The sequence below is a fragment of the Phasianus colchicus genome, chromosome 38, assembly GCF_987193195.1.
Source record: "Phasianus colchicus chromosome 38, bPhaCol1.hap1.1, whole genome shotgun sequence".
In the NCBI taxonomy this organism is placed as follows: domain Eukaryota; kingdom Metazoa; phylum Chordata; class Aves; order Galliformes; family Phasianidae; genus Phasianus; species Phasianus colchicus.
The window spans coordinates 2,585,096-2,604,112 of NC_143473.1; the positions used below are offsets into that span (position 1 = coordinate 2,585,096).

The 19,017-nt window shown below is 61.2% G+C and overlaps 2 protein-coding genes across 7 annotated transcripts; both read right to left on the bottom strand.

The window, feature by feature from the left end:
* Positions 1-237: 237 nt before the first annotated feature.
* Positions 238-7,617, bottom strand: LOC116239774 (cytochrome P450 2B4-like). Of its 6 annotated transcripts, XM_090129894.1 has the most exons (10): positions 7,540-7,614; positions 6,946-6,980; positions 6,209-6,392; positions 4,899-5,211; positions 4,288-4,448; positions 3,474-3,647; positions 2,647-2,782; positions 1,440-1,627; positions 921-1,062; positions 238-672 (listed from the first exon to the last, which is right to left on the bottom strand). In XM_090129894.1, exons 1-10 carry the CDS (start codon positions 7,612-7,614, stop codon positions 491-493), a joined length of 1,590 nt encoding a protein of 529 aa, XP_089986020.1. In that variant the 3' UTR covers positions 238-490. The 6 variants fall into 6 exon arrangements, with proteins under 6 accessions (XP_089986020.1, XP_089986016.1, XP_089986019.1 ...); XM_090129890.1 differs by lacking the exons at positions 238-672; positions 921-1,062; positions 1,440-1,627 and having other exon boundaries at positions 1,661-2,782; positions 7,540-7,617; XM_090129893.1 differs by lacking the exons at positions 238-672; positions 921-1,062; positions 1,440-1,627 and having other exon boundaries at positions 1,661-2,782; positions 6,946-6,996; positions 7,540-7,560.
* Positions 7,618-8,715: 1,098 nt separating this feature from the next.
* On the bottom strand, positions 8,716-16,172 carry LOC116241610 (cytochrome P450 2G1-like). The gene is made up of 9 exons (XM_090129836.1): positions 15,977-16,172; positions 15,360-15,522; positions 14,817-14,966; positions 14,116-14,276; positions 12,848-13,024; positions 12,076-12,217; positions 11,303-11,490; positions 10,046-10,187; positions 8,716-9,182 (listed from the first exon to the last, which is right to left on the bottom strand). Exons 1-9 carry the CDS (start codon positions 16,145-16,147, stop codon positions 9,001-9,003), a joined length of 1,476 nt encoding a protein of 491 aa, XP_089985962.1. The 5' UTR covers positions 16,148-16,172; the 3' UTR covers positions 8,716-9,000.
* Between the last annotated feature and the right edge of the window lie 2,845 nt (positions 16,173-19,017).

Genomic DNA, 19,017 nt, shown 5'->3' on the forward strand with positions numbered 1-19,017 from the left:
GACCCCCCCCCAAATATTGGGACCCCCGCCACGTGAACAGGGCCCCCCCCCCCTTCTCCCTCCCCCGTGTCCGCTCCGTGGAGTGGGAGAGAACAGATTGCAGGATGCAACTTTATTGCGGGGGGGGCGACCCCCGGGTTCATGGGGGGAGGGGGGGATATGGGGTCGTTGTTGGGGTCTGAATTGGGGTCTGGGGGGCGGGTGGTGACCCCCAGGTGTATGGCGGGGGGGGGGGGGGTCGTCGTTCGGGCTGAGTTGAGGTCGCGGGGGGGGGGGTTCCATCCCCATTTGGGTTCGGGATGAAGGATTTTGGGGACACCCCGCCCTACAGTGGGGGTCGCCCCCTTTTTGGGGGTCTCCCCATTTTGGGGTAGAGGTCTCACCGTGGGCAGAAAGGCTCTCTGGGTGGGGGCCTCCCCTTTTGAGGGGGTCTCCCCAATTTGGGGGGTGCCCCCGTTGTGGGGTGGGGTCTCCCCCGTTCTGGGGGGTCTCATCTCGGGCAGAAGCGGAGGCGCAGCGCCGGCGGGATGTTGGTGATGCCGCCGATGTCGGGCCGGAGCTCGGGGGGCTCCTCCCCGGGGGGGGGGCACAGGCGGAAGCGCTGCAGGAGGGCGGTGATGAAGATGAAGATCTGCGTCCGCGCCAGCGGCTCCCCCAGGCACATCCGCCTCCCTGCGGGGCCACCGCCGTGTCAGCAACTGGGGGCACAGGGACCCGTCTGGGGGTCATTGAACCCCATCTGGGGTCCCAGAGCCGCACCTGGGGGTCCCGGTCTCCATCTGGGGGTCATTGAACCCCATCTGGGGGTCCCAGATCCCCACCTGGGTGTTGCTAAGTCCCACTCAGGGTCCCACATCCCCACTCAGGGTCCCACATCCCCACTCGGGGGTCCCAGCCCCACTCGGGGGTCCCAGCCCCACCTGCAGAGAAGGGCATGAAGGCTTCGCAGCGGCGGAATTTCCCCTCAGAGTCCAGGAAATGCTGCGGGTCAAAGCGCTCCGGGTTCGGGAAATAGTGGGGGTCCTTTAGGGCTGAGCTCAGCAGGGGGTAAATGGTGCTGCCCTGGGGGGGGGGGGCAGCGGGGTCAATGGGGTCAGTGGGGTCAATGAGGTCAGTGGGGTCAATGGGGGCATTGGGGTCAGTGGGGTAAATGGGGTCAGTGGGGTCAATGGGGTCAATAGGGTCAATAGGGTCAGTGGGGTCAGTGGGGTCAATGGGGGCATTGGGGTCAGTGGGGTCAATGAGGGCATTGGGGTCAGTGGGGTCAATAGGGACACTGTAACCCACTCCCCCACTGACCCCAAACCACCCCCCCCATTGACCCCATTCCCCTCTCAATGACCCCATTTCTCCACCAATGACCCCATTACCCCCCCACCAACCGTTCCCCCCCCCCACCTAATCACCCTCATAGCCCAATTAACCCCTAATTAGCGCACCTTGGGGATGATGTACCCCCGGAAGGGGGTGTCCCTGGTGACGCTGCGGACGAACCCCAGTGGGATGAGGTCGAGGTGCCGCTGCACCTCGTGGATGACGGCGTCGGTGTAGGGCAGCGCCGGGCGATCCCGTAAAGATGGCGGCCGCTCCGAGCCCACAACGCGGTCCAGCTCCTCCTGAACCCGCTCTGAATGGGGTCACGGGGTCATGGGGTCAGCAAGGGGTCACGGGGTCTTGGAGGGGTCGTGGAGGGGCCGTGGGGTCACAGTGGGGTGTTGGGGCCAGGGGGTCATTGACCCCATTGATCCCATTGATTCCTATTGACACCATTGACCCCCAGTGATGCTCACTGACCCCATTGATCCCCAATGACCCCATTGATCTACAGACCCCAGTGTTTCCCATTGACCTCATAATATCCCATAATATCCCACAATGCCCCCCAATTTCCCACCATGCCCCCAATTTCCCACAATGCCCCAATTTCCCATGATGCCCCAGTCTCCCACAATGCCCAAGCTTCCCATGATGCCCCGAATTTCCCACGATGCCCCAGTTTCCCACGATGCCCCAGTTTCCCACGATGCCCCAATTTCCCACAAAGCCCCAAATTTCCCACAATGCCCCAGTTTCCCACGATGCCCCAGTTTCCCACGATGCCCCAGTATCCTATGATGCCCCAGTTTCCCATGATGCCCCAGTTTCCCACAATGCCCCAGTCTCCCACGATGCCCCAGTTTCCCATGATGCCCCAGTTTCCCACGATGCCCCAATTTCCCACAATGCCCCAAATTACCCACAATGTCCCAGTTTCCCACGATGCCCCTGTCTCCCACAATGCCCCAGTTTCCCACGATGCCCCAAATTTCTCACAATGCCCCAGTTTCCCACTATGCCCCAGCTTCCCACGATGCCCCAGTTTCCCATGATGCCCCCAATTTCCCACAATGCCCCAGTTTCCCACGATGCCCCAGTTCCCCACGATGCCCCAATTTCCCACAATGCCCCAAATTACCCACAATGTCCCAGTTTCCCACAATGCCCCAGTCTCCACGATGCCCCAGTATCCCATGATGCCCCAGTTTCCCACGATGCCCCAGTTTCCCAGAATGCCCCAGTCTCCCACAGTGCCCCTGTCTCCCACGATGCCCCAGTTTCCCACGATGCCCCAGTTTCCCATGATGCCCCAGCGCGCCCCACGGGCACCCATGACGGCCGGCTCCCGCAGCGCCGCCATCATCCCGTATCGCAGCGCCATGCTGGTGGTTTCCGTCCCCGCCAGGAACAGATCGAAGGCTGAGACCTGCAGGTTGGCGGCTGTGAACGGCGAGCCGGGGGCGGCCTGCGGGATTAATTAGCGCTGAGCTCATCAGTGCCAACGAGCCTGATATTAATTAGTGCTGAGCTAATGACCCTGATAGTAACACTAACATTGGCCTGCTATTAGTGCTGAGATCAAGCTGATATCGATCCTAATATTAACCTAATACGAAGCCCGACATCAAGCCCATATTAGCCCTAATATTAATCCTCTCCTAATCCCAATCTTAATCCTAATCATAATCCTAATGTTAATCTAATCCTGACCCTGATTCTGATCTTAATGCTAATCTTAATCCCAATCCTAATCCCTAATCCCAATCCCAACCCCAATCCCAGTCCTAATCCCAATATGAAACCCTAATCCCAATCCTAATCCCAATCCTAATCCTAATCCCTAATCCCAATCCTAATCCCAATCCCAATCCTAATCCTAATCCTAATCCTAATCCTAATCCCTAATCCTAATCCCAATCCTAATCCTAATCTCTAATCCTAACCCTAATCCTAATCCTAATCCTAATCCCAATCCTAACCCTAATCCTAATCCCTAATCCTAATCCCAATCCTAATCCCAATCCCAATCCCAATCCCAATCCCAATCCCAATCTTAATGTCCTAACCTAACCTTAACCCTAATCCCTAGTGCCAATCCTAACCCTAATTCCAACCCCAATCCCAATCCTAACCCTAATCCCCCCTCGTCCCCCCACCTCCTCCATCTTCCTCCGGAAGGCGCTGACGAAATCTCGCGGTGTTTCGCCGCTCTTCTCGCCCCCCCCCGCGATGACGCCATCCAGGAAGCGCCGCACGCGGGCGTTGTTGCGGAAGAAGCGCCGATGGGCGCCGGGCAGCGGATCCAGCAGCGCCGGGAGGGCGTTGTACAGCTGGGGGCGCAGCAGAGCTGACCGTGACCCCGTGACCTCTGACAACACGACCCAGTGACCCCGCGACACCCCAACCCCTGACCTCCATGATGCCCCGATCCCCTCTGACCTCATGACCCCACCCCCTGACCCGTGACCCCCCTCTGATTCGATGACCCCTGACCCCCTGACCCCATGACCTCTGACCTCCAGAACTCCGTGACCCCCTGCCACCCTCTGATCCCATGACCCCATCACCCCCCATCACCCCCCATCACCCCATGACCCCTGACCCCCCGAACCCTGACCCCATGACTCCATGACACCCCAACCCGACCCCCATGACCCCCTGCCCCCCAACCCCCTGCCCCCCCTCTGACCCCTGACCCCTCTGATGCCCCCCTTCTGATCTCCTGACCCCATGACACCCAACCCCAAAGCCCACGGCCCCCTGCCCCCCCTCTGACCCCATGACACCCCAACCCCTGACCCCCATGACCCCCTCTGACTCCATGACCCCCTCTGGCCCCACGACCCAGGACCCCCATGACCCCATGACCCCCCCTGGCCCCCCTCTGACCCCATGACCCTTCTGCCCCCTGCCCCCATGACCGCATGACCCCCTCTGACCCTCGGCACCCCTGACCCCGTGACCTCTGACCTTCCCTGCAGCGGAGCTCTCGATGCGGAGGTTCTCAGCCATGCAGCGCAGCGCATCACGGTACCCCGAGTCCCCATAAGGGAAACGGCGCCCGCAGAGCAGCCGCAGCGCCACGTTCCCCACCGCCGCACTCAGCAGCTCCGAGGGATCCTGGACTGCAGCTGTGGGGCCAGGGGGGCGCTGAGCCCCATAGACCCGGAGCCCCATAGATCACATAGACCCGGAGCCCCATAGATCCTGGAACCCCATCACCCCGTGGCACTCATAGCCCCATGACCCCCACAGCCCCATAATCCCTCCTCCACCGCCATCTCCCCCTATTTCAGGGCTCCACACCCCCCATTTTGGGGTCCCTCCCCATTTTGGACCCCCCCCACTCACCTCCCCCGTTCTCCAGCTCCCTGATCAGCTCAGCTGCCTCCTCCACCGCCGTCTCCCCTCATTTTGGGGTCCCCTCCCCTCTTTTTGGGATCCCACACCCCCCTTACGGTCCCTCCCCCATTTTGGGGTCCCACCAACCCCCTATTGGGACCCAATGCCCACAGTTTTGGGGGTCTCCGCACCATTTTTGGGGTCCCACACCCAATTTTGGGGTCCCAGCCCCCACTCACTTCCCCCCTTCTCCAGCTCCCTGATCAGCTCAGCCGCCTCCTCCATCGCCATCTCCTCCGCCCTCCTGCTCCCCATCCCCGCATCCCGCAGCGCCGTCAGGGCGAATCTCCTCATGCTGATCCACGTGGCCCCGTTGCTCATGAACAGCCCCAGATCCGCGCTCTGCTTCTCCCCGATGGCGAAATGCCCCCGGCTCGTGAATTCGTCCCCCCTGGTCACCAGCAGCTCCCGCAGCGCCGCCACGCCGCTCACCACCACCGCCTGCTCCGAGCCCAGGCGCAGCGACAGCACCGGGCCGTAGCGAGAACTCAGCTGGGGGGGGGCAATGGGGGTCGATGAGGGCCCATGGGAGGCACTGGGGTCAATGAGGGTCAATGGGGGGCACTGGGGGTCACTGGGAGGCATTGGAGGTCAATGGGGGTCAATGAGGGTCAATGGGAGGCACTGGGGGTCAATGGGGGTCAATTAGAGGCATTGGGGGTTGATGGGGGTCAATGAGGGTCAATGGGAGGCACTGGGGTCAATGAGGGTCAATGGGGGGCACTGGGGGTCAATGGGGGTCAATGAGGGTCAATGGGAGGCACTGGGGTCAATGAGGGTCAATGGGGGGCACTGGGGGACAATGGGGTTCAATGAGGGTCAATGGGAGGCACTGGGGGTCAATGGTGGTCACTGGGAGGCATTGGAGGTCAATGGGGGTCAATGAGGGTCAATGGGAGGCATTGGGGGTCAATGGGGTCAATGAGGGTCACTGGGAGGCACTGGGGGTCAACGGGGGTCAATGGGAGGCATTGAAGGTCGATGGGAGGTCAATGAGGGTCAGTGGGAGGCACTGGGGAGCACTGGGGGTTACTGGGAGGCATTGGGGTCAATAGGGATCAATGAGAGCCAATGGGAGGCACTGGGGGTCACTGGAGGTCAATGGGAGGCATTGGGGGTCTCTGGGGGTCAATGAGAGTCAATGAGAGGCATTGGGGGTCAATGGGGGTCAGTGGGGGTCAATGGAAGGCACTGGGGGTCACTGGGGGTCACTGAGGGTCAATTAGAGGCATTTGAGGTCAATGGGGGTCAATGAGGGTCAATGGAAGGCACTGGGGGTCACTGGGGTCAATGGGAGGCATTGGGGGTCGATGGGGGCCAATGAGGGTCAATGGGAGTCAATGGGGGTCAATGAGAGTGAATGGAAGGCACGAGGGGTCAGTAGGGGTCAGTAGGGGTCAGTGGGGGTCAATGGGGTCAATGAGAGGCATTGGGGGTCAGTAGGGGGTCCCAGAATCTGTGGGTGCCCCATGGGGCCCCCCATCCTCACCCTGCGGAAGGCGGCGGCCATATTCCCCAGCCCCACCTGGGGGAGGTTCCCCACGATGGGCAGCGCCATCGGCCCGGGGGGGTAAAGATGGCGGCCGTGGCCCCCCCCCAGCCACCAGCGCCGGAGCAGCAGGGCCAGCAGCAGCAGCAGCAGCAGCCATGTGAGCCACAGTGCGTCCATGGGGCTGTGGGGGGGTGAGGGGGGGAGATTGGGGGTACTGGGGTCAATGGGGGCATTGGGGCAATGGGGGCAATGGGGATATGGGGGGGCAATGGGGGGCAATGGGGGCATTTGGGGGAAATGGGGGCATTGGGAACATCGGGGGCAATGGGGTCAGTGGGGACATTTGTGGGAAATGAGGGCATTGGGGGCATTGGGGACACTGGGGTCAATGGGGTCAGTGGGGGGAAATGGGGGATACTGGGGGGCAATGGGTACATTGGGATCAATGGGGGCAACGGGGACATTGGGGACACTATGGGGCATTGGGACCAATGGGATTGATGGGATCAATGGGGACACCGGGTACATTGAGATCAATGGGGGCAACGGGGACATTGGGGACACTATGGGGCATTGGGACCAATGGGATTAATGGGATCAATGGGGACATCGGGTACATTGGGGTCAATGGGGGCAATGGGGACACGGGGGGCATCGCTGGGGTCAATGGGGGCAATGGGGACACGGGGGGACATCGCTGGGGTCAAGGGGGGCACTGTGTGACCTTGAGTGACCTTGGTGCCGGCGCTCCGCTGCTGCACCCTGCGTGCTGCAAAACCCCACTGCTGCAAAACCCCAGTGCTGCAAAACCCCACTGCTGCAAACCCCATTGCCTTGCAAACCCCATTGCCTTGCAAACCCCATTCCCCCCCTGCAAAATGCCTCCCCCATTTGCAAACTTCATCTCCTTCCTGCAACCCGCCCCCTTTTGCCAACCCCCCCAGCCCCTGTTGCAAACTGCACCCCCTTCTTGCAATCCTGACACCTTTTGCAACCCCCATCCCCTTTTTGCACCTTTATCCCCTTTTGCAATCCCTGCCCCCCTTTACAGCCCCCCCTTTCCTCAACCCGTCCCTTTTGCAACCTTTATCCCTTTTCCAACCCCCCTCTTTGCACCCCCCTTTCTGCACCCCGCACCCCCCCTTGCAACCCCTGCCCCCTTTTGCAGCCCCCATTATTCCCTTTTGCAAAATGCATCCCCCCTTTTTCACACCTCACCCCCTTCTGCAAACCCCCTCCCCCTTTCCTCAACCCCCGCCCCCTTTTGCAGACCCCACCCCCCATTGCAAACCCCCCCCCCTTTTGCACCCCCTCCCCACCCCACCGACCTGCAGTGCTGCACTGCACACCCGGCCTGCAAGGACCGCAGACTTTGGCCCTGCCCTGCAACCTTTGGTCCTCATTGTGCAAACCGGCCCCTCCCCCCCGCAGCCCCCCCTGCAGCCCCCCTGCAGCCTCGCGTTGCTCTGGGCACCCCATGCCAGCTGGCAGCTCTGCATGGCTCTGCATTGCTTTGCATGGCTTTGCATCGCTCTGCGTGCTCTTTGCATGACTTTGCACTGCTCTGCACGGCTTTGCATGGCTCTGCATGGCTTTGCATGGCTCTGCACTGCTTTGCATGGCTCTGCATGGCTTTGCATGGCTCTGCACTGCTTTGCATGGCTCTGCACGGCTTTGCATGGCTCTGCACTGCTTTGCACGGCTCTGCATTGCTTTGCATGGCTCTGCACGGCTTTGCATGGCTCTGCATTGCTTTGCATGGCTCTGCACGGCTTTGCATGGCTCTGCATTGCTCTGCTGGGGCTTTGCATTGCTCTGCATCACCCTGCGTGCTCTTTGCACGACTTTGCATTGCTCCACACTCTTTGCATGCTCCCTTTGAGCTCTGCACGCTCTTTGCATGCTCTGGTTTTGCACTGTATGCTCTCTGCACGCTCTCTTTCAGCTTTGCATTGCTCTGCACGCTCTTTGATGCTCAGTTTTTGCTCTGTGTGCTTCTTTGCGTTGCTCCCTTTGAGCCTTGCGTTGCTCTGGGCACCCTTTGCACGCCTGCTGCCAGCTCCGCATTGCTCTGCTGGGGCTTTGCATGGCTTTGCATCGCTCTGCGTGCTCTTTGCATGCCCTGGTTTTACTCTGCGTGCTCTTTGCATGCTCTGCTTTTGCTCTGCACGCTCTTTGCACGCTCCTTTTGGGCTCTGCATTTCTTTGCATTGCTCTGCATGCTCTTTGCACGCTCTTTGCACGCTCCTCCTGCCCGCTGCAAGCTTTGCCATCGTTGCACGGTGCTCTCAGTGCTTGCTGCAAGCTTTGCACACACTTCCTGATCATTGCAAGCTTTGCAGTCCTTGCACACCCGGCACACCCTGCACACCTTGCACACCCTGCACACCCTGCACACCTTGCACACCCTGCACACCTTGCACACCTTGCACACCTTGCACACCCTGCACGCTTTGCAGGTGCAGCCCCTCCCCCCCCCAAATAAAACCCCACAAAACACTGCGTGCACTTTGCAGCTGTTTATTGGGCTCCTAGCATTGGGGGGGGGGGGGGCGCTCCTTCTTTGGGGGGATCCCTTTATATTGGGGGGGGTCTCAGTAGGGCAGGACCCTGAGCTGGAAGATGGGGGGTTCCTTTATTGGGGGGGTCCCTTTATTTGGGGGGGTCCCTGTATTTGGGGGCTCAGCAGGGCAGCACCCTGAGCTGGTAGAGGGGGGTTCCTTTATTGGGGGTGTCCCTTTATTTTGGGGGGTCCTTTTATTGGGGGGTCCCCATATTTGGGGGGGGTCTCAGCGGGGCAGCACCCTGAGCTGGTAGAGGGGGGGGATGTTGGCGAAGCCGCTCTCCAGCGGTTTGTCTGACAGCTCCTCCGGGGGCTGCAGGGGCTGCAGCTGCAGGTGCTGCAAAATGGTGGTGAGGAAAAGGAAAATCTCCATCCGGGCCAGGGACTCACCCAGGCAAACCCGCTTCCCTGGGGGGAATTAACAGCGGGTTAATTGGGGGGTGGAGAGGGGGGGGCTTGGGGGTGGGGTGGAGGGGGGGGAGGGTTAAAGTTGGGGGGGTTGCAGTGGGGGGGTCTTATAGTGGGAGGGTTGGAGTGGGGGTTATAATTGGGGGGTTATAATTGGGGGGGGTTGGAATGTGGGGGGGGAGGGGCTACAGTAGGGGGGTCTTATGGTGGGGGGGTTGGAGTGTGTTGGGAGGGTCAAAGAAGGGGGGGGTCTTAGAATGAGGGGGGGGGTTATAATGGGGGGGTCTGAGAGTGGGAGGGGGGAGGGAAGGGGGTTGGGGGGGGTTATCATTGGGGGGGGTCATTATTTGTGGGAGGGTCACTATTTGGGGGGGTCATTATTTGAGGGGACTCATTACCGGGGGGCTCATTATTGGGGGGCTCATTACTGGGGGGCTCATTATTGGGGGGGCTCATTAATGGGGGGCTCATTATTGGGGGGGCTCATTATTCAGGGGGGGCTCATTATTGGGGGGCTCATTATTCAGGGGGGGCTCATTATTGGGGGCCTCATTACTGGGGGGCTCATTATTCAGGGGGGTCATTATTGGGGGGGCTCATTACTGGGGGCTCATTAGTGGGGGCTCATTAGTGGGGCTCATTAGTGGGGGCTCATTATTGGGGGCCCATTGCTGGGGGCTCATTAGTGGGGGCTCATTAGTGGGGGCCCATTGCTGAAGGCTCATTACTGGGGGCTCATTAATGGGGGGGCTCATTAGTGGGGGCTCATTAGTGGGGGCTCATTAGTGGGGGCTCATTAGTGGGGCTCATTAGTGGGGGCTCATTAGTGGGGCCCGTTGCCGGGTGGTTCTGGCGCTCGGTACCGGAGGAGAAGGGCACGAAGGCGTCGTTCTTCTGGAAGCGGCCGCCGCCGTCCAGGAAGTTGGCGGGGTTGAAGCTGTCGGGGAATTTGAACATGGCCGGGTCGTGCAGCGCCGTGCTGAGCAGCGGGTAAACGTCCGTGCCCTGCGGGAAGGGGGGAGCGACCCCCCGTGAGCAAGGGGGGGACCCCCGAAGGACCCCCCTGCCCCCGTATCGCCCCATTTGCCCCCACAGCCCCCCACACCTGGGGCAGGAGGAACCCCTGGAGGGCCCCCGTACTCCCCATAGCCCCCTCATGTCCCCCCCATTCCCCCATATCCCCCCATATGACCCCATATCCCCCCCCATCCCCTCAATAACCCCCATATCCCCCCCCCCATTCCCCCATATCCCCCCTATATGACCCCATATCCCCCCCCATCCCCTCAATAACCCCCATATCCCCCCTTATCCCCCATATCCCCCCACATTCATCACATTCCTCCATTCCCCCATATCCCCCCTATATGACCCCATATCCCCCCCATCCCCTCAATACCCCCCATATCCCCCCCATTCCCCCATATCTCCCCCCATTCCCCCATATCCCCCCCATTCCCCCATATCCCCCCTACATGACCCCATATCCCCCCCATCCCCTCAATACCCCCCATATCCCCCCCATCCCCCATATCTCCCCCCATTCCCCCATATCCCCCCCATTCCCCCATATCCCCCCTACATGACCCCATATCCCCCCCATCCCCTCAATACCTCCATATCCCCCCCCATTCCCCCATATCCCCCCCCATTTCCCCATATCCCCCCCATTCCCCCATATCTCCCCCCATTCCCCCATATCCCCCCTACATGACCCCATATCCCCCCCATCCCCTCAATACCCCCATATCCCCCCCCATTCCCCCATATCCCCCCTACATGACCCCATATCCCCCCCCATCCCCTCAATACCCCCCATATCCCCCCCATTCCCCCATATCCCCCCCCATATCCCCCCCATTTCCCCATATCCCCCCCATTCCCCATATCCCCCCTACATGACCCCACATCCCCCCCATCCCCTCAATACCCCCCATATCCCCCCCATTCCCCCATATCCCCCCCCATATCCCCCCCATTTCCCCATATCCCCCCCATTCCCCATATCCCCCCTACATGACCCCACATCCCCCCCATCCCCTCAATACCCCCCATATCCCCCCCATTCCCCCATATCCCCCCCCATATCCCCCCCATTTCCCCATACCCCCCGCCCCCACCTTGGGCAGCAGGAAGCCCCTGAACTCGGTGTCCCTGGTCACCCTGTGCGGGACGTTCATGGGGATGAGGTCGGCGCAGCGCTGGATCTCGTGGATCACGGCGTCGCTGAAGGGCAGCGCGGGGCGGTCCTCAACGCGGGGCGGCCGCTCCCGGCCGATCACAGCGTCGATCTCTGCCTGCATCTTCTCTGCAACGCACGAGGGGCGTTGGGGACGCCGAAGTTGGGAGCGGGGTGGGAATGGGGTGGGAACGGGGTGGGAATGGGGATGGAATGGGAATGGGGTGGGAATGAGGTAGGAACGGGGTTGGAACAGGGTGGGAATGGGGTGGAATGGGGTTGGAATGGGGATGGAACGGGAATGGGGTGGGAATGGGGTGGGAATGGGGTTGGAGTGGGGATGGAACGGGAATGGAACAGGGATGGAATGGGTTTGCAGTGCAATGAGTTTGCAATGGGTTTGTAGTGGTTCTGCAACGCAATGGCTCTGCAGTGCACACCAGTGATGTTGCAGTGCACACCAGTGATGTTGCAGTGCACACCAGTGATGTTGCAGTGCACGCCAGTGATGTTGCAGTGCACGCCAGTGATGTTGCAGTGCACACCAGTGATTTTGCAGTGCAAACCACTGATTTTGCAGTGCACACCAGTGATGTTGCAGTGCACACCAGCGATGTTGCAGTGCACACCAGTGATGTTGCAGTGCACACCAGTGATTTTGCAGTGCACACGCAGTGATGTTGCAGTGCACACCAGCGGCCCTGCAGCGCTCACCCAGCACGGCCGGGTTCTTCATGAGCAGCACGAAGCCGTAGCGCAGCGTGGAGCTGATGGTTTCTGTGCCCGCAAAGAAGAGGTTGAGGGCCGTCAGCTCCAGGTTCTCCATCGTGAACTCCGAGTTCGGGTTGTTCTTCTCCTGGGGGGGCAAAAAGGGGGGCGGGAGGGGTTGCAAAAGGGGCAGAACTGCCTCGGGGGCTGCAAAGCGATGAGGCGTGGAATCGCTTTGCGGTTTGCAAAGGCGGTTGGTGCAGGATTGCTTTGGGGTTTGCAAAGATGGTGGCTGCGGAGTCGCTCCGGGGTTTGCAAAGGCGCAGAACTGCTCTGGGGATTGCAAAAGGTGCAGAGTCGCTTTGGCATTTGCAAAGTCAATGTTTGCAGGATTGCTGTGAGGTTGCACAACGCTGACGGTGCAGCTTTGCTCCGGGACGCACAAACAAACCGGGGGTTGGGACGGATCAAAGCTCAGAGCGTGCAAACAAACAACGCAGATATCACATCTCCAGTGGTGCAAAGAAACAGAGCCAACGGGTTTGGAGGGCAAGCAAACAAGGGGGGGGGGGGGGGCAGGAGGAGAATGGGGGGTGCACGCAAAGCGTTGCATGCAGGAGGGAGCGGGGGTGCATGCAAAGGGGGGTGCAGGAGCAAATCCCAAAGCGTGCAAGCAAAGCGGTGCGTGCACACGAACGTGGGCTGTGCATGCAAAGCGAGGCGTGCAGGATGAAGCAGGGGGATGCAAAGCAAACGATGCCCCCCCCCCCAGGCCCACCTTTTCCATCTGCAGCAGGAAGCAGTCGATGAAGTCGCGGGGGTTGCTGGGCTCCAGGCTCTGGGCGTTGCTGTGCACGCGGCGCGCGATGAAACGACGCATGGAATCCAGCAGGGAGTAGATTTTGTCCTGGGGGCCCGGGAAGTACTGCAGCAACGTCTCGCTCATCTCATAGAGCTGGTTGGTGGAAGGGGGGGTGCAATTTTGGGGGGGGGGGTGAGATGAGGGGAGGGCGTGAGGTGGGACTGCACCGTATGGAGCGGGCAAAGCCGTGCGTGCATGTGCTGCATGCAGAACCTGATGCACTGCAAACCTGCTGCATGCAGAACCTGATGCATTGCAAACCTGCTGCATGCAGAACCTGATGCACTGCAAACCTGCTGCATGCAGAACCTGATGCACTGCAAACCTGTTGCATGCAGAACCTGATGCATTGCAAACCTGCTGCATGCAGAACCTGATGCACTGCAAACCTGTTGCATGCAGAACCTGATGCATTGCAAACCTGCTGCATGCAGAACCTGATGCATTGCAAACCTGTTGCATGCAGAACCTGATGCATTGCAAACCTGCTGCATGCAGAACCTGATGCATTGCAAACCTGCTGCATGCAGAACCTGATGCACTGCAAACGTGCTGCATGCAGAACCTGATGCACTGCAAACCTGTTGCATGCAGAACCTGATGCATTGCAAACCTGCTGCATGCAGAACCTGATGCATTGCAAACCTGTTGCATGCAGAACCTGCTGCATGCAGAAGGCGCTGCTTTGCAGAAACGCATTGCGTGCAGAACCCGATGCAATGTGAACCCACTGCAATTTGGACCCAGAACCCAAACCTGCTGCACCCCACTGCTCCCAGAAAAACCCCAAACCCACAACCCCACCACCCCGAGACCCCCCCCATCACCAGGACCCCCCAAAGACCCCCCCTTCCCGGATACCCCACCCCATTGTCCCCAGTCAACACTGGCAACCCCAACCAAATGCTCCCAACCAACCCAACCAACCCAACGCCCCAATCTCAAGACCACCCCCCAAACAACCCCCCTCACCCTCAGAACCCCCCAAAGACCCCCCCTCAGAGACCCCCCCCATGCCCCAATGCCCCCAAAGACCCCCCAACCCCAAATACCCCACCCCATTTTCCCCACCCAACCCAACCCAACCAACCCAAAGCCCCCAATCAACACCTGGAACCCCAAACCCACCCCCCCCCCGCCCCCCAAATGGCCCCCCCTCGCCCAGGCCCCCCTCAGCCCCCCACCTGTGCTGCAGGCGTGCTGATCTCCCGGAAGCTCTCATTCATCATCTGCAGCAGCTCCAGCAGCTCTGCGTCGTTGTAGTCGAAGCGCTTCCCAAAGACCATCGCGCAGATGATGTTGGACACCGCCCGGCTCAGCATGTAGGTGGGGTCAAAGGGTTTCCCTGTGGGGGGGGTGGGGGGGGGGGACAGCATCAGAGCAGTGTTACCCCCCCCCCCCCTCCATTAACAGCCCCCCCCAGTCCCCAACCCAACTCTCCCAACCAATCCAACCCAACCCAAAGCCCCACGACCCCCCATGACCCCCCCCAAACGACCCCCTCCATCCTCAACCCCCCCCCCCCCCAAACACCCCCCCCATCCCCAGAATCCCCCCAGACGACACCCCCCCAACCTGGTAGCCCACCCCACTGCCCCCCACCCAACATTACAATCCCCAACCCAACGCTCCCAACCAACCCAATGCCGTACTGACATTGGGCCCCCCATGACCCCCCCCAAAGACCCCCCCATCCCCCAATGCTCCCAAAGACCCCCCCCCATCTCCAGAACCACCCCAAGACCCCCCCCAGCCCTGTTACCCCACCCCACTGCCCCCCAACCAACATTGGACACCCCAGCCCAACTCTCCCAACCAACCCAACCCAATCCAACCCCTACGACCCCCCCCCCCCACGACCCCCCCCCTAAAAAAAGTGGGGTACCCTGTGTGTTGCGCATCTCCTGCACGAGGAATTGAGCCTCCTCCTGGATGGGGCCCTCCAGGCTGCGCCGCCCCATCCCAAAATCTCGCAGCACCGTCAGCGAGAAGCGGCGCAGCTGCTTCCAGCGCTCCCCGTTGGCAAAGACCACTCCTGGGGGGGGAAGGGGGTCGGGGGGGGGGGAAAGGGGGGTTATGGGGGGGTGTTGGGGTGGGGAGATGTCATGGGGGGGACATTGGGCTGGGGGGATATTGGGGGAGTCGTTGGGGGGATATGGGGTGGATGTCAGGGTTGGGGGATATTGGGGGGGTCGTTGGGGGGATATGGGATGGATGTCAGGGTTGGGGGATATTGGGGGGGATATGGGGGGGTCGGGGTGGGGGGTGTCACGGTTTGGTGGGAATACTGGGCTGGGGGGGCACGGGAGGGGGATTTCGGGGTGAGGGTCGGAGCGGGGGATCGAGGTTGGGGCTGGGGGCGCTGGGTGGGCGGGACGTCCCGGCACTCGGGTGACCCCACGCGGCCGCCCCCACGCCCCCCCCTCACCGTGCCCATGGAAGGTTCTCTCCACGGTCGGCATCCTCCCCCGCCCCGCGAACTCCTCCGCCCGCTCCACCAGCGCCTCGTGCACCGCCTGGTGGCCGCACAGCACGACCACCCGCCGCGTGCCCAGGTAGACCGTGAACACCGGGCCGTAGCGATCCCGTAACTGCGGGGGGACGGGGGGGTATGGGGTGGTATGGGGGGGTATGGGGGGTATGGGGGGTATGGGGGGTATGGGGGGTATGGGGGAGGAGGGAGGCACAACACAGAACTGTCAATCAACTGCTCAGCTCTGACCCCAAGGTCATCATGGGGTGGGGGTCTCCAAAGTGCCGGCCCCCCCCCTCGCTGTCACCGTGTCCCCAAAGTCGTTATGGGGGAGGGTCGTTATGGGGGAGGGGTCCCCAAAGTGCTCCCCCGCAAAGTTACTGTAGGGCCGGGGTCCCCAAAGTGCTGCCCTCCGGAGCAATTATCGGGTGGGGGTCCTAAAGTGCCCCCCAGTCCCCAATCCCATAATGGGGGGGGATCCCCAAAGCGTGACCCCCACCTCAGCCCCCACATGGGGGTCCCCCAACCCCATCATTTTTTTTTGGAGGGGGGTCGTTCCCCCCCGGACCCACCTTAAGGAAAGATTTGAGGGTTTGGGATGGGGAGATCTGCAGGAGGTTCCCGATGAGGGGCAGCGGGGTCGGACCTGGGGGGAGGCGGCCCCCCCCGGACCCCCGCCGCCCGCGGACCGCGAGGAGGAGGATGAGGGAGAGCCCCAGGAACAGCAGCAGCGTCACCTCCATGGCGGGCGGCGATTACGGCCCCTCCGCCCCCCCGGGGGTATTTATGGGGCCGGGGGGGGGGGCGAGGGGTGGGGCTCGACGTGCCCCCCCAACACGGGTTGCACAACGCGCAGCCCCGCCCCCCCACCCCGCCCCACCCCAAGGTGCGCCCCGTTGTCACCGCGCCGCTTCTGCCCCACAGGTCGAGGGGCGGCGCTGCGGCTGTGGGGCCAACGGCGCTGGGGGTGTCCCCAGTGTCCCCAGTGTCCCCAGTGTCCCAAGTGTCCCCAATGTCCCCAAAGTCCCCAGTGTCCCCAGTGTCCCCAGGGTCCCCATTGCCCCCCATTACCCCCCATTACTCCATTGTCCCCAATGTCCCCATTGACCCCATTGACCCCTTTGACCCCCAGTGTCCCCAGTGTCCCCATGTGCACAGATCTCTGTGTCCCAGTGTCCCCATGTCCTCTTGATATTCCCCGTTCATCGTTCCCCATTCATCATTTCCCGTTGATCTTTTCTCACCAATTATTTCTCATCAATCGTTTCTCATCAATCATTCCCCATTCGTCATTCCCCATTCATCCTTTCCCATCAGTCATTTCCCATCGATCATTTCCCCATTCATCATTTCCCCATTCATCATTTCCCCATTCATCATTTCCCCATTGATTTGGGCCGCATTCAGGATCTCCTTCATGTCCACATTGGGGTCCGTATTTGAGGCCGCACTTAGGACCAAATTTGGGAGCAATTTGGGATCCCATTCGGCTCCACATTTGGTGCCACTTTTGGGACCCATTTTGGACCCCATTTGGGCCCCATTGGAACCACTTTTGGGACCACATTCAGTGCCACATTTGAGATAAATTTGGGACCCCATTTCAGACCCATTTTTGATCCATTTGTTCCCCCTTTCAGACCCCATTTCTGCCCCCCTTTCAGACCCCATTTGGGGCCGCTTTTGTGGCCCCATTTGGTCCCGTTGTCAGACCCCATTTCTGACCCTATTCGGACCCATTCTGACCCCGTTTGTGAGCCCTGTGGGGCCGCACTGGGGGCGGTCACACAACAGTTGCACAACAGTTGGCACCACCGCACGATTTGTGTTTGTTTGTGCCCCCCCCCTCCCCAAAGCCCGGTGTTGCACAATCGCTGCTGTCCCCACATGTGCACCGTTGGCACATGGGCGGCCTCGTGAGCACACGGGGGGGTGGGGGGGGGCAGTCCCATGTCCTCGTGCCCAGTCACTGTGTCACCAGTCCTCGTGCAAAGCCCCGTGTGGGGCAGTGTGTGGGTCCAGGTGGGGGCACGCAATCCTTGTGTGTGGCACCGAATCCTGGTGAGTTCACACCTGTGGGTCCTTAAAGCCCGGTGTGTCACCAATGTGTCCCCATAGCTCTGTGCCCCACAGCTCTGTGCCCCATAGCACAGCCCCATAGCTCTGTGCCCCATAGCACAGCCCCATAGCACAACCCCACAGCTCTGTGCCCCACAGCTCTGTGCCCCATAGCACAGCCCCATAGCTCTGTGCCCCATAGCTCTGTGCCCCACAGCTCTGTGCCCCACAGCTCTGTGCCCCATAGCACAGCCCCATAGCACAGCCCCGCAGCTCTGTGCCCCACAGCTCTGTGCCCCATAGCTCTGTGCCCCATAGCACAACCCCATAGCTCTGTGCCCCACAGCTCTGTGCCCCATAGCACAGCCCCATAGCACAACCCCATAGCTCTGTGCCCCATAGCTCTGCGCCCCATAGCAAAGCCCCATAGCTCTGTGCCCCATAGCTCTGTGCCCCATAGCACAGCCCCATAGCACAGCCCCGCAGCTCTGTGCCCCATAGCACAACCCCATAGCTCTGTGCCCCATAGCTCTGTGCCCCATAGCACAGCCCCATAGCACAACCCCATAGCTCTGTGCCCCATAGCTCTGCGCCCCATAGCAAAGCCCCATAGCTCTGTGCCCCATAGCTCTGTGCCCCATAGCACAGCCCCATAGCACAGCCCCGCAGCTCTGTGCCCCACAGCTCTGTGCCCCATAGCTCTGTGCCCCATAGCACAGCCCCATAGCACAGCCCCGCAGCTCTGTGCCCCGCATGTGTTGGTGTTGGTGCTGCAGCTGCACTGGTGCTGCTGGGGCTGATGTCATCCCCCCCCCCACGTCACTGCAATGGCCTCCATCCCGGCACGCCCCATAGTGCCCCATAGCCGCCCCATAGATACCCCATAGCGCCCCATAGCCACCAAATACCCACCCCCATCTCATAGCCACCCCCCTCATAGCCCTCGCTGCCCCACAACCACCCCCACCCCACAGCCACCTCACCCCACAGCCAACCCCACCCTATGACCACCCCACCCCACAGCCATCCCATAGCCCCCTCCACCCCACCACCACCCCCACCCTACGGTCCCCCCGGCCCGCATCCCCCCCGCCCATAACCACCCCACCCATAACCACCCCACCCCAATCCCAATCCCCACCGCATCCCATTAACCCCATCGTTCCCGTTCACCCCAACGTCCCCATATCCCATAATATCCCCACATCCTTATGGCCCCAATGTCTCCATATCCCCCAGTGTCCCCAGTGCCCCCAACGTCCCCACATCCCATAATATCCCCACGCTATAACTGCCCTCCAAGGGGCATTTACACAAAGCGCAGCGCAACAGCGCCGCCGCGCGGTGACGGCGGGTATTGCAGGCGCGTGTGCAACGAGCCGCGACTCCCGGTCCATCCCAGTCCTCCCAGTCCTCGCAGTCCTCCCAGTCCATCCCAGTCTTCCCAGTCCATCCCAGTATTCCCAGTCCTCCCAGTCCATCCCAGTCCATCCCAGTCTTCCCAGTCCATCACAGTCCATCCCAGTTCTCCCAGTCCCCCCCCATTCCCTCCCCC

Excerpts from the sequence above, each read along its gene's own strand:
- LOC116241610 (XM_090129836.1), bottom strand. The coding sequence starts at position 16,147 with ATGGAGGTGACGCTGCTGCTGTTCCTGGGGCTCTCCCTCATCCTCCTC. Across the intron at positions 14,967-15,359 it reads GAGAACCTTCCATGGGCACG|GAGTGGTCTTTGCCAACGGG; the intron begins GTGAGGGGGGGG and ends TTCCCCCCCCAG. Across the intron at positions 11,491-12,075 it reads GAAGAACCCGGCCGTGCTGG|AGAAGATGCAGGCAGAGATC; the intron begins GTGAGCGCTGCA and ends CGTGCGTTGCAG.
- LOC116239774 (XM_090129890.1), bottom strand. The coding sequence starts at position 7,614 with ATGAGGACCAAAGGTTGCAGGGCAGGGCCAAAGTCTGCGGTCCTTGCA. Across the intron at positions 6,393-6,945 it reads AGCGGAGCGCCGGCACCAAG|CCCCATGGACGCACTGTGGC; the intron begins GTCACTCAAGGT and ends ACCCCCCCACAG. Across the intron at positions 4,449-4,898 it reads GGAGCTGGAGAAGGGGGGAA|CTGCAGTCCAGGATCCCTCG; the intron begins GTGAGTGGGGGC and ends CTGGCCCCACAG.